The sequence below is a fragment of the Neoarius graeffei genome, chromosome 20 (genome assembly GCF_027579695.1).
Source record: "Neoarius graeffei isolate fNeoGra1 chromosome 20, fNeoGra1.pri, whole genome shotgun sequence".
Taxonomy (NCBI): Eukaryota; Metazoa; Chordata; class Actinopteri; order Siluriformes; family Ariidae; genus Neoarius; species Neoarius graeffei.
Window position 1 is genome coordinate 24750938 of NC_083588.1, and position 12947 is coordinate 24763884.

The window sequence follows — 12947 nt, forward strand, 5'->3', positions numbered from 1 at the left end:
ATGAAAATAAAGAAAGTCTAAGTCTAAAAAAGCAGGGTCAAAAATGAGGAATCAGAAACCAGGAAAACAGGATATAAACACAGCTTGGTAATGTGTCACAACAACACAATACTTCCAATTTGAGTCTGCATTCTGAGTCCTTATATAGGCATGCTGATTGCACCTTAATCCTTTGCAGGTGTGAATCATTAGCGGCACATGAGCAAGTCAATTTGGAGCGTATGCTGTCCGGAGTGTGCCTGAGAGTCCTGTTACGCACGTCAATGTGTGCAGGTGTCACAGAACCCCCCGAAGAGTTCCCTCTGGGAGCTTAAATTCATTTTCACTGGCTCCAGGGATGAGGGCCTGCCGCTGGTCACTATGCCATTCGTGCGCCACTCTGTGTGAACTTGGCACCAGATTCTTGGCTTAGGTGGGGGCTTGGGACAGGACCTGGACTCTGGACTGGATGTGGGCTCTGGCTCAGGGCAAGACTTTGGCTCTGAACTGGACATAGGCTCCGAACTGGATATTGGCTCAGGCTCTGGACTAGACATGGGCTCGCCCTTGTCGAAACCTGGTGGCATGGCGGCGATGTCCTCATGACCCAGCAGCACAGCAGCGACATCCTCATGACCCCACATCAGAGTGACATCTTCATAGCCAGGCAGCGGCAGGATGACGATGTCTTCATAGCAGGGCAGCGGCAAGATGACGACATCTTCATAGCTGGGTGGCGGCAAGACGATAATGGCTTCATAGCTGGGAGGTGGTGGGATGACGATGTCTTCAAAGCAGTCTGGGGCAGAGGCCACCCCATTGGCCTCTGGTGCCGGTTCTGGGACTGGCTCTGGCATTGGCATTGGCTCTGGTTCTGGCACTGGCTCTGGTGCTGGCACTGGTTCTGGCTCTTGCGTTGGTGCTGGCATTGGCTCTGGTTCAGGCGCTGGCTCTGGCATTGACTCGCACTGGTGCTGGCTCTGGGACTGGCTGTGGGGTGATGGCTTCCTCTGCTGCTGCTATGTCAGCCTTAGGAAGGAGCTCTGGAGCAACAGCCTTCTCCGCTGCCACTGCGTCAACCTCCATCGTAGTAGCCCCCCCCAAAAAAAATTCATAGGGGTCCTCCCAATCCAAAGCCTCATACAGGAACCATAGCATAACAGGAAAGGACTGCAAGCTACACTGTAAAAAATGATTTGTTGTTTTAACTTAAAAAAGTTAGTGCAAGGGTTGCCTTAAGGGCTGCCTTAAAATTTTGAGTTCACTGAAATTAATATAGTAAGTTCACAACAATTTAACTTACTATGTGAATTCCAGTGAACTCAAAATTTTAAGGCAGCCCTTGCACTAACTTTTTTAAGTTAAAACAACAAATATTTTTTTACAGTGTACAGAGGCACGGATGTTCCAAACTTATCAAGTAATCGGCTCATCAGCGTGCTCGTCCCATGAGCCAGTTAATCATGCAGCTGACCCAGACAGGTTCTGGAGGCTTAGGCTCCTCCAGGTTAGCATAAAAGAAGGTGCATTTTAATGTTGAACCCCTTGGGGTGATATTCCACTCCATTGTAGCGTGCTGGGGTGTCTATTCCAAGTTGCTGCTGGAAAAACATGACTAGGGGCTGAGGCATGGAAACTTGGGTATGGTGTTGAGGGGCGTGCTGGTTGACTTCTGCTATATCCATGTTTTGGTGAAGTATTATGTCAGTTGGGTGAAGTATTCTCTCAGGGATGGTTCGAGACAGATGTAAGTGCAGAAGATATTTATTTAGAATAAGAAGATCAGGCAAACAATTCAAAACAGTAGGCATATATTGTGAACAGTAAAACAGGCAATAGGTCAAGCAAGGCATAAACAGAATATTGTAGACAAAAGCAGGGTCAAAAACGAGGAACAGGAAACAGGAATCAGAAACCAGGAAAACAGGATATAAACACAGCTCGGTGATGTGTAACAATAATGCAATACTTTGCTATTTTTACAGTATTTTTACTATACTATGTGAAGAACACTATTTAAAAGGGAATTAAAAATATACAATGTGCATGATAATTAATTTATTGTTTTTGGAAAAAGATTTTGAATACCTCTCTGTTCTGTGTATGGAAATATGACCACCAATCAGCCCAAACAAAGATAGCACAGTCCTCCAAATGTGGAAGTGTGAATTTAGAGGACAGAACAGTTACCCCCATGTTTAGTCCTGTCCATAATACTAGTGTGAAACTTGATTCCAGACAAATTATACATTGACCATAAGCCCTACATATTCATAGACACACACAAACATTCTTAACAGGCTGGTGGGTCCTCATTGCTGGATATATTTAGAGTTGGGGGGAAGGCAGTGGATCAGCTGCTATTATTTTGATCCACTGTACAGCCTGGTGATTTGGCAGAGAAGCTGTCCTAGAGGCTTTGGGGCAATTATGAAACTAGGGAGTCCCCCACATTCACATCCATATCCACAGTCCACTGAATAGTGCAACTATGGCTATGTTGTGCCACTAGTTTTATTTTTGGATTTGCTCAGTCTAAATACAAGTTCTGTTTCAAGCCAAAGGAGCAGTATTGTCTGGGTCTCATGTCCCCTTGTGTGGAAGACATTCTGTTCTATTCAACCTCTCATTACAATGACAATACTATTGGGTGTTGTTCAGATCAGGTATTATTAATTTTGCTAAATTAAAAATAACCAGTGAATTATAGTGTATACTGAGTTTCTTTGACTGATATGCTCTGGGACTAGCGTCCTAGATATAGGTCCTCTGTGCTATTCTAAAATATTTACTCTTTTGTATCCTCAGCAGAGGAGGAAGAGGTATTGGATTCCATACTGAGAGACAGATCTCACATTGATGAGACATTAAGATTGGCAGCAGAAGAGAATGCTGGAAACTATGCAGGTGAGGAGAAGGCTCCCTGATTGCATATTAGTGCCTGCTTTAAACACACAAACCCTCAAATGCTTACTGCAAACTCAGAATCTTGAATGATGCCACCTGTAGTAATAAAGTTATACCATTAATGAAATAATCAATTTTTCCAAATTTGTATACAGAAGGCATGCAATGCATGACTATTGAAAAAAAATGTAAGGCACCACTCCATTTGGCAATTAAGAAGTACTTTGGTTATTTCCCTGTTCATATCCAATCCTTAAACTCTACTTAATTTAAATATTTGCTCAGCTTTCAATCTGTTGTCTTTTTTTATTTCCTCTAGCTGCTTTGCAGAAACTGAGAATAATCTACCACAATTCCATCAGGCCTATGGAACATGCCTACAAATACAATGAGCTCAGACAACATGAGATTTCAGGTATATTACTTGCCTGCTGTCTGGCCTTAGCTCTGTCCATTGTGTGCAGCCAGTGAATCAAATATTAAATGGGTGTCTTCATCATCCATTTGATCTTCATCATTCACAGCATCATCAGAATCCAATTAATTGATGTCTTTCTGTAATTATTTAGTAACAATCAGATCAGGCTATTTGGAAGGTGAATGAACTTAGTGTATTTCCTTAAAAACACCCAAATTTCCGTGTAATTTCTCTTGAGATTTCATCCACTTCAATGCCATCTTCCCAATCAGTTTTAACACCTGGCTTTCAAATTCAGTAGGAAGTTTAACTTTTACATAGCTTCGCAAGAAATTGATGAACATGCACTTTTTAGTTCAGCTAACATAGGTGTGAAATTTGTTTTAAAGTGATACATTCAGCTGGATCTTGGCTGACCTCCGAACACTCACTACGTTTACATGCACGTCCAAATCGAGCTGCTGTCGGTAATCGAGCAAAGGGTCCCAGCAGGGGTGCCAGAGAAATCCAATCCTACATGCACAAGTGAAATCGGGCTATTGTGCAAGGTGCATTGTGCACCCGAGCCACACGTGGCGCTACACGCCCCATCGTGTTGGTACACTTCCGGTTGTCGTCATGAAGAAGAGCTATAGTGTTGCCAGATACTGCTGACGTTTTCCAGCCCAAAACATGTTCAAATCCGCTAAAATGCACTTAAAACCCCCAATCTGGCAACACTAGCAGTTCCGTGCTCAAGCTGTTAGGCTTGCTCTAACAGACTATGGCTACAAACTGTCCGGCGCAGACCACTGTTTTGTAAGACAACTTATTTTGCACAATAATATTTTTCTGAAGTCCATTTTTTGCTTACAAAAAAATATTTTTTATTTTGCTTACAATTTAACTTATGTCTTAATAAACACACAAAAAGTTCAATTGTTTTGTTTTTATTGACATTCTTCAGATGTTGGACATATATATATATATATATATATATATATATATATATATATATATATACACACAAATACAATGACTTGTTTATGTACACAATTCACAGCTATGCAACAGCTGTACAGATGTATTTGGTGATACAGTAAGTGAGCTAAATTTTAACAGTGCAAACAATGCCACAAAAAGAAAAGATTCATGCCGTTGTCATGATTCGTTGTCATGCCGACCGAGGCTGTTGTGTTTCCCGCTTGTGGTCTCGTCACTTCCGGAAGTAGGTCGACAACTAGCTCGATAGGGTATACATGCACAAAGTAGCTCGGCAGAAATCGCATAAACTAGGTCGTGTAGCTCGATTCCGAGAAATCAAGTTCGGTTCAATTTCAGCCGAATTAAGGTGTATACATGGCATTTTGAACTTCGATTTCAGTCGAGCAACGGCAGAAATTCGATTCTCTCTATGTGCATGTAAATGTAGTGACTGTGGATTGTCCACTGATTTACTTTTCCGACTAACCTTACTAGTCTTAGTAAACAAATGACAACTTTATACTAGGATGATGAGATGTAACTTGCCCCTGCTTGGTTCAGCATGGTTCCTAACATGTAAAATTGACCAGAATAATACAGACTGATCCAATATCATGACAATGTAGTGATATTAAAATTTGATGAGCACTCTTCAAATGGTGAAGAGTTGCTTTGCGCAGTCAGCAGTAAAGGTTTTCAAATAAACATACTTCTCATATTCCATCTTCAAAATACTGCCAAACCAACTAATCAAACACAGGTTAACAGGGTTTCATATGAGCCAGCTTGAGAACAGCAAAAAGAACAGGACTGAGAACAGAGAACAAAAATCTGGCTTCATGGTTTGAGATTTTGAGAGTATATCACTGCCTGTGACTAAACTCTTCAAATAATTACACAGGTAAAACTTTTACATATTTGACCATTCTAATCAAATATGTAATTTTGTTAAACATCAACGCAACCTACAGAATCTCACTCCTCTATGGCATCACTTTGAGACAATCCATCTGTGATTCATGATCATTGTATCTGCATTCTCCTTAAATTCATTATTCTTCTCCCTCCTGCTCCACATGAAGGTTTATTTCTTTTTATTTTCTCCCTCACTTTTCTTAATGCTCCTATTAATCCCACTTGCATTTTGAATGCACTGGACTTGACTCTTCCTATGTTGCTTTCTTTGTCCTCTTGCTCACCTACCGTCCTTCCACTAAACAGCTTATCCAGGACGCACCCTGGGGGATTCAGCCACAGGTGGGTATGATGCGGCGTTCTGCTGCATGGCCTTGCCTGAGCATCTGACCCCCTGCAGCCATTCATCCCGTATGAATGCTATAATCATAATTTCATGACATTTTACTCGGCCTTCCAGGTACCAAAGTATAGTCACATGACATTTGATCATTCATTGTACAGTGCAAAGATTTGTATCACTGGGGTTCAGAGTCCTCTCAAATATATTTCATAGTGTAACTGATGCTGATTTAAATAAATCATCCTTTTCCATGTATAGTGTGCATGTTTTTTCTTTTTTTGCCACTTGAATAGTTCAACTCAGAATTTATGTATGAATGTAAAACTGCTGGATGTAGGCTATGGGAGTTATGTCCTATATTTAACTTGATGGTTGCATTTTTCAAGTAGTACACATCAACAGACTACATATCGAAAACCACATACTAAATAGGATTTAGGACTAAACAGCACAGAAAACATCCATCCATTATCTGTAGCCCCTTATCCTGTTCTACAGGGTCGCAGGCAAACTGGAGCCTATCCCAGCTGACTATGGGCAAGAGGCGGGGTACACCCTGGACAAGTCGCCAGGTTATCGCAGGGCTGACGCAGAGACAAAACAACCATTGCACAGAAAACAATGCTTTACTGTTAGGATTGATGGAGGCGTGGTGAAGTTAGGATCCAAGAGCAGAACACAGACAGTAATCCAATAAATAATATGATTTAATTCAGGGAAGAAAGGGCATGGCAAAAAGGTAAACAAACAGGACAAAAAACAAGTGGCAAAAATAGTCCGGACAAAATGAGACAAACAACTTGACAAAAACATGAGACAGGCAAAGACAAAAACGCTAGTGCAAAAAACCATGAACAAGAAAAGACCCTTAATGCAAGAAACCATGAACCAGAAGAATGCTAGTGCAAAAACCATGAACAAGAAAAAGGTCACTAGAGAGTAAAACCATGAGAAGCAAGAGGCACAGAAACAACTAAAGAAGCAAACGAGACGTTCTGGTGAAGTTAGAGTCTGAAAACCAGGAAGTGAATACAGGTGAGAAGTAATTTCTGTCCTGGATCCGGATCGGTGCTGGCATGAGAGATCCGTAATCTCCGGAGTGGATGTCCGGGGCGGAGCATGACACTTGACTAACATACTATCAAGTTAATAATCTTTAGTATACAGTAACCTGGAGAACAAGTTTACAAGCACTGTGCAGGGATTAGTGTGCTTCAGAGGTTGATGGCAACTTGCTAACTGATAAAGTTGAGGGTAACTAGCTAGCTGGCACAAATACAAAACCTTATTAAAAGGGAAATTTTCTATGGTATAGTGTTCTATGTTAAGCTGTCTGTGGTCTTTTGGGCATGGAAATGCACAATGTGTCTGATTTGGCATATGATGGCACCATCAAGAGAGGCAATCCAGGCAAATGTTTGGAGCTTCCAAAAAAATTGGGAAAAGGGCAAGCTAGCTGTAGCTGTTATATAATATAAATTGTTAGGTGTTACTGCAATGAAACTAAACACTTTTATCCTGTCTACTCATAACCCCAAATCAGAAAAATGTTGGGACAGTATGTTCAAATTGAAACTAAAAAAAGTTATTTGTAAATAATCTTTGACCTGGGCGGCACGGTGGTGTAGTGGTTAGCGCTGTCTCCTCACAGCAAGAAGGTCCTGGGTTTGAGCCCCGGGGCCGGCGAGGGCCTTTCTGTGTGGAGTTTGCATGTTCTCCCCGTGTCCGCGTGGGTTTCCTCCGGGTGCTCCGGTTTCCCCCACAGTCCAAAGACATGCAGGTTAGGTTAACTGGTGACTCTAAATTGACCGTAGGTGTGAATGTGAGTGTGAATGGTTGTCTGTGTCTATGTGTCAGCCCTGTGATGACCTGGCGACTTGTCCAGGGTGTACCCCGCCTTTCGCCCGTAGTCAGCTGGGATAGGCTCCAGCTTGCCTGCGACCCTGTAGAAGGATAAAGCGGCTAGAGATAATGAGATGAGATGAGATCTTTGACCTGTCTTGCACTCAAAACAACAGCACATTGATGTTTTACCTCATGAAATGTATTGGTTTTTTTGTTTTCAAAAATTTTGATCCTTACAACAAATTTCAATTTTGATCATTGCAACAAATTTTAGAAAAAAGTTGGGATGGTAAAGCATTTACCACTTTATAATGTTGCCATTCCTTCACATTATAAAACACTTAAAAGATGTTTAGGGACAGAAGACACCAAGTGATGAAGCATTTCAGGTGCTTTGCCACATTCTCAAGAAACCTTGAGAGGAACCAGACTCAAAAGGGAACCCATCCTCATTTGGATTATAACAAATAGCATGATTATAAATCACTAATTTCTATAACTGTCCTAGATGGTCAAAAAGTGTGATTTTGTAACCAGGATATTCATTATAGTTTTAACATGAAGTCTATTTTTTTTTAAGTTATCAACTGTTCATTGATGGAGAATTGAGTGTAAAACTGTTCATGATAACTGTAGTTCTAAAGTTATCATAGTTATTGTAGTTGTAAGCCATCATAGTGAAACTGCTTCCATTTATTGTCCAAACCCATCTTCTAAGTGTATCTTTAGTTTAGTTTTGTCTGGGCACCACCTGAACTGATAATTACATCATCAATTTTTCTTTAGCTAATCAGACACAAGGTATGCCACCACTCTTGCTGGAGCAGTTGGGGGTTAGGCGCCTTGCTCAAGGGCACTTCAGGTCCAGGGAATCAAACCAGCGAACCTTTGGTCCCAAAGTGTCTCTTTAGGCTGTCCATTTGGGGCCATTCTCCACAGGAGTGAAGTGATGAGAAATCCTAATAAAAAAGTAGAGCATCAGGATGGATCACACAGGTCTAGAGAGCAGGAGAGGTCAGCATCACTTGTATCTCAGGAGGGGCATGTGTACCTCGGCAGAGAAACAGATTTTTAGGTATGCACATTGTTTTTAACCAATATATAACAATGTACATTGTGCACTGAGTGCAATCAGGGACTCTGGCAAGACAAGCTGTGATAGTATAAAGAGAGGGCCAGAAGGTAGCACAGACAATGCTTGTGTCACACTGTCTCGTATCTTGCCACGTAAGTGGCATGTGGGTCAAATGCCAAGAAATTAAGCGCATTTTATCCAAAATTAAAGTCCTGTGACATACACGGAGTATGTGTGGCATTACTGTGGCGTATCTGGGGTTTGTATGGGGTTCAAGGGATGTTAAGTTATGGTGTATTGAGGCGTATGCATGGCACATGATGCATTGCTGCGGTGTAACCGTTTTGCTGGTGTGGCATTTCGTTCTTATGCGAAGATGTTGCTGCTGTGTACCTGCAGCGTTCACAGGTGGATGCTGCATTCGTTGTCATTTGTCACAGTCAAGAAAGCATCATGCCAGCTAAGAAGTCAGGATGCAAGAAGGGCAAGGGAAGACATCAGCTGCTTCCACCCAGCCAGTCCCAGAGCCACGTTCATCAGACACGCCAACTAAAACGTTCGCATGGTATAATAGGTGTTCAAGCAATGTTCCCGCTGTGTCACTGCTGCATAGGTTTCGTTTTTATGGCGTACATGTGATGTATGTGTGACATATCAAAGCTGCCATGTATGTGCTATGGATTTTTAAGTGTGGACTTAAAAAATACGCTGCACCCTGGCATACAAAGAGATCATGTTATGCATCCTAGAGTATTAGCTACATAAGCTGGCAATGCTGTGATGTTCCTTTCTTACTGCCACATATCCTGATATGCCGTACATATGCAAAGTTGAATGCTTGAAATGCCAATGTGTGACACAAACATAAGGGTGCCCTGGGACATAAAGTGGCCAGCCACTCCACCCTCAGCAAACTTGAGTTAATACATGAGGGTGGGATGTGACATCAAAACATCCCAGTTTATCAAAACACTCTATGCCCAAGAACCCTCCAGATCTGCTCTTTTACCTAATAAAAAGCTACTAACAAAACGCTTGACAAAAGAAATAATGTTTTTAGCCTAGACTTAAACCCTAAAACTGTATCTGAGTCCTGAACACTACTTGGAAGGCTGTTCCATAACTGTGGGGCTTTGTAAGAAAAGGTTCTGCCCCCTGCTGTTCCCTTCACTATTTGTGGTACCAACTAGCCTGCACTTTTTGATCCAAGTAGATATGGTGGGTCATAAAAGACCAGAAGATTGCTCAGGTACTGTGGTGTGAGACCATTCAGTGCTTTATAAGTCAATGGTAGTATTTTATAATCAGTGTGAAATTTGATTGGGAGCCAATTCAGAGTGGATAAGATTGGGGTGCTGTGGTCATATCTTCTGGTTCTATTAAGGACTCTTGCTGATGCAATTTGGACTAACTGGAGCTTCTTCACCTGCTTGAACATCCAGACAGTGAGGCATTACAGTAATCCAACATAGAGGTAACAAAAGGTATGAACTCGTTTTTCTGTGTCATATAGTGACATTGTATTTCTTATCTTAGCAATATTTCTGAGATGAAAGAAGTCTATCCTGGTAATATTATCTGCATAACCTTCAAATGAAAGACTGAAGTCAAAAATCACATCAAGGTCTTTTACTGCTGCAAAAGAAGAAACAGAAAGGCCATCTAGAGTTACTATGTAATCAGAAAGCTTACTTCTAGCTGCACAAGGTCCTAGTACGAGTATTTCTGTCTTGTCAGATTTAAGTAGAAGGAAGTCAATAAGCATCCAGTGTCTGTCCTTCACACATTCCACAATTTTATTAAGCTGGTGTCTCACATCTGGCTTTACTGGAACATACAACTCTGACATCAGCATAACAGTGGAAGCTAATGCCACTCTGCAAAAAAATGAGAACTGAATTTAAGTAGAAAATTACTTAATACTAGTGAAATTATCTTGCTGCATGGACAGATATTTTTACTTGATAAGACATCTTAGAATAAAGTTGGTTGCAATCTAGAACTAGGTTTAATAATCTCAGAATTGGTGTCTAATAGGAAATGCTAGATTGTTTCAACTATTTTCAAGATATTTTCACTTGCTAAGTTTTTTTTTTTTGCAGTGCATGCTTATGAATAATATTGCCCAAAAGTAGCATATATAAAGAACAAAGGAGTGGGCCCAAGATAGAACCTTGTGGGACACCAAACCGTACCTTACTATGCATAGAAAAGTCACCATTTACATCTGCAAACTGATAATCAGTTAAGTAAGCTCTGAGCCAAGAGAGTTCCATTCCTTTAACTCCAACAACATTTTCTAGTCTATCAAAGAGAATAGTATGAGCGATTGTGTCAAAAGCTGCACTAAGGTCAAGCAACACAAGCAAGGAGACAACTCTGATCAGTAGGCCTGGGCCAAAAAAATCTATTTTTATATTAATCGCAATTTTTTTCTGGTTATTTTTAAAAATCGATTCTCATATGAGAATCAATTTTTATTTATTTATTATAATTATTATTTTTTTTTTTTTTGACGACCAATCTTTATCGTACGACCATGTATTCTGTGCCATTACACTCGACAGTCAAAGTCAAACCGGCCTGTTGTGTTTGTTCGTTCACACTGGTCTGTCTCTTTATTTTCGTCATCTGCATTCCGCTTCCGGAAATAGAAGCACATGGGTCACCATAGTAACCCTAATGCGAGCAAATGCATACAACAAAATGGCGGAGCGCAGCGAGCCGAGTACTTCCACAGAGCCACCTGAACTCTTTCCCCCACCGCCCCACTTCAAATCCAACACATGGAGTCTATTTGGTTTTTATAAAATGCAGGGAACAGGAGAGCTCAACATGAAGAAAGCCATATGTAAACTTTGTCGTGGTCAAGTCGCTTACTGCGGTAACACCACGAACATGACGGTGCACACTGCTCGCCACCACCCTGAGAAAAAAAATGATCTGGGGAAAGCTAAACAGCGGCCCTTGGCAGTGCAGCAGACACTAGATTCAACTCTCCACAAACTCCCAGCTGGATCAGACAAGGCGTCAAGGGTAACTAGTATACCAGGGACAAGTGTCTCTGCTGAGTGCGTCTTTTCAACAGCAGGGAACATTGTCACTGCTCAGCGAAGCAGCCTAACACCTGAGCACATTGACCAGCTCCTGTTTCTCCACAAAAACCTTATCACTCCAAAGTGGTAGGAACAGGCAGATGACTGATCAAGCACTGTATTCTACACTTTTCTTTATTCCAAAGCTTTTTGTGTTGATGTTCATGTTAAATATCAGACAAAAGCACAGTAGGCTACACATTTCTCTATTCTTGTTAAATGTTGAAGATTCTACCTCAAGTTCATGGTTTTAAAGACAGCTCATGTGCACTTGTTAATACTCACATTAAAGCTGTGTGCTGTTCTCAGCAATAGACTATAATTGTTCATTTTGGGCAAGCATTTTTCTTTCAACACTCAGTGAGCTCAGTGAGTAGGAACTGAACATTTTTAAGTATGTTTTGTTGACTCAATTGGAACTTGTATTTATTTAAAGGCCCATATTTGTGCTCTGAAGATTTCAGTAACTATTTCAGTTACTTTTTGACTTATTTTTTTATTTAATTTATTTTCTAAAGACCAGCTAAATGTAGCAGTTTAGTTTATTGTAAGTGTAGCGCGGATAATGTGTGGGTGGAGCACAGAGGATGGCAGGACAACGTTTAGATGCAGAAACGGCTTATTTATTTTCCCAAACTTTTCAGTCTAAGCAGCATAAGCCAAAACACACACACACATAAACACACTCTGCATCTGATCCCGAGTTGCGCTCCCTCTGCTCTCTCTCAGCCTCCTTAAATAGGGAGCGGTTTACTGGGAAAACACACACAAAACACAGGTTAATTATCGTCAGGTGTAGCGATTCTGCCACTCACCTTCCCCGGCTCCACCCTCCTGTCACAGACCGGCGCTTGACCACGCCCCCGCTGCCACATACTCCCACCGCCCGACTCAGGCCAGGCGCCCGTCCGGCCCGCAGCCGACTCCCCCCCCCCCCTTGATGGGAGAGGAAGTCCGCCACGACCATCTGCGCCCCCGGCCTGTGGACCACCTTGAAGTTGAAGGGTTGGAGTGCCAGATACCAACGGGTGATCCGCGCGTTGGCATCCTTCATGCGGTGGAGCCACTGGAGGGGCGCGTGGTCCGAACAGAGGGTGAAAGAGCGCCCCAGCAGGTAGTAACGGAGGGCGAGGACCGCCCACTTGATCGCCAGGCACTCTTTCTCAATTGTACTGTAGCGCGGATAATGTGTGGGTGGAGCACAGAGGATGGCAGGACAACGTTTAGATGCAGAGACGGCTTATTTATTTTCCCAAACTTTTCAGTCTAAGCAGCGTAAGCCAAAACACACACACATAAACACACTCTGCATCCGATCCCGGGTTGCGCTCCCTCTGCTCTCTCTCAGCCTCCTTAAATAGGGAGCGGTTTACTGGGAAAACACACACAAAACACAGGTTAATTACC

The 12947-nt window shown here is 42.0% G+C and overlaps 1 protein-coding gene across 3 annotated transcripts in view; it reads left to right on the plus strand.

Annotated features, from left to right (window-relative positions):
* srl (sarcalumenin) overlaps window positions 1-12947 on the plus strand; it is a 241482-nt gene that overhangs the window by 160257 nt on the left and 68278 nt on the right. Inside the window, exons 2-4 of one of the 3 annotated variants that reach the window (XM_060902549.1) lie at window positions 2788-2886; window positions 3206-3301; window positions 5489-5524. In XM_060902549.1, coding sequence (XP_060758532.1) covers window positions 2788-2886; window positions 3206-3301; window positions 5489-5524 — 231 coding nt within the window. Of the gene's footprint in view, window positions 1-2787; window positions 2887-3205; window positions 3302-5488; window positions 5525-9716; window positions 9930-12947 lie in introns of those variants that run through there. The other 2 variants (XM_060902550.1, XM_060902551.1) reach the window with 2 other exon arrangements.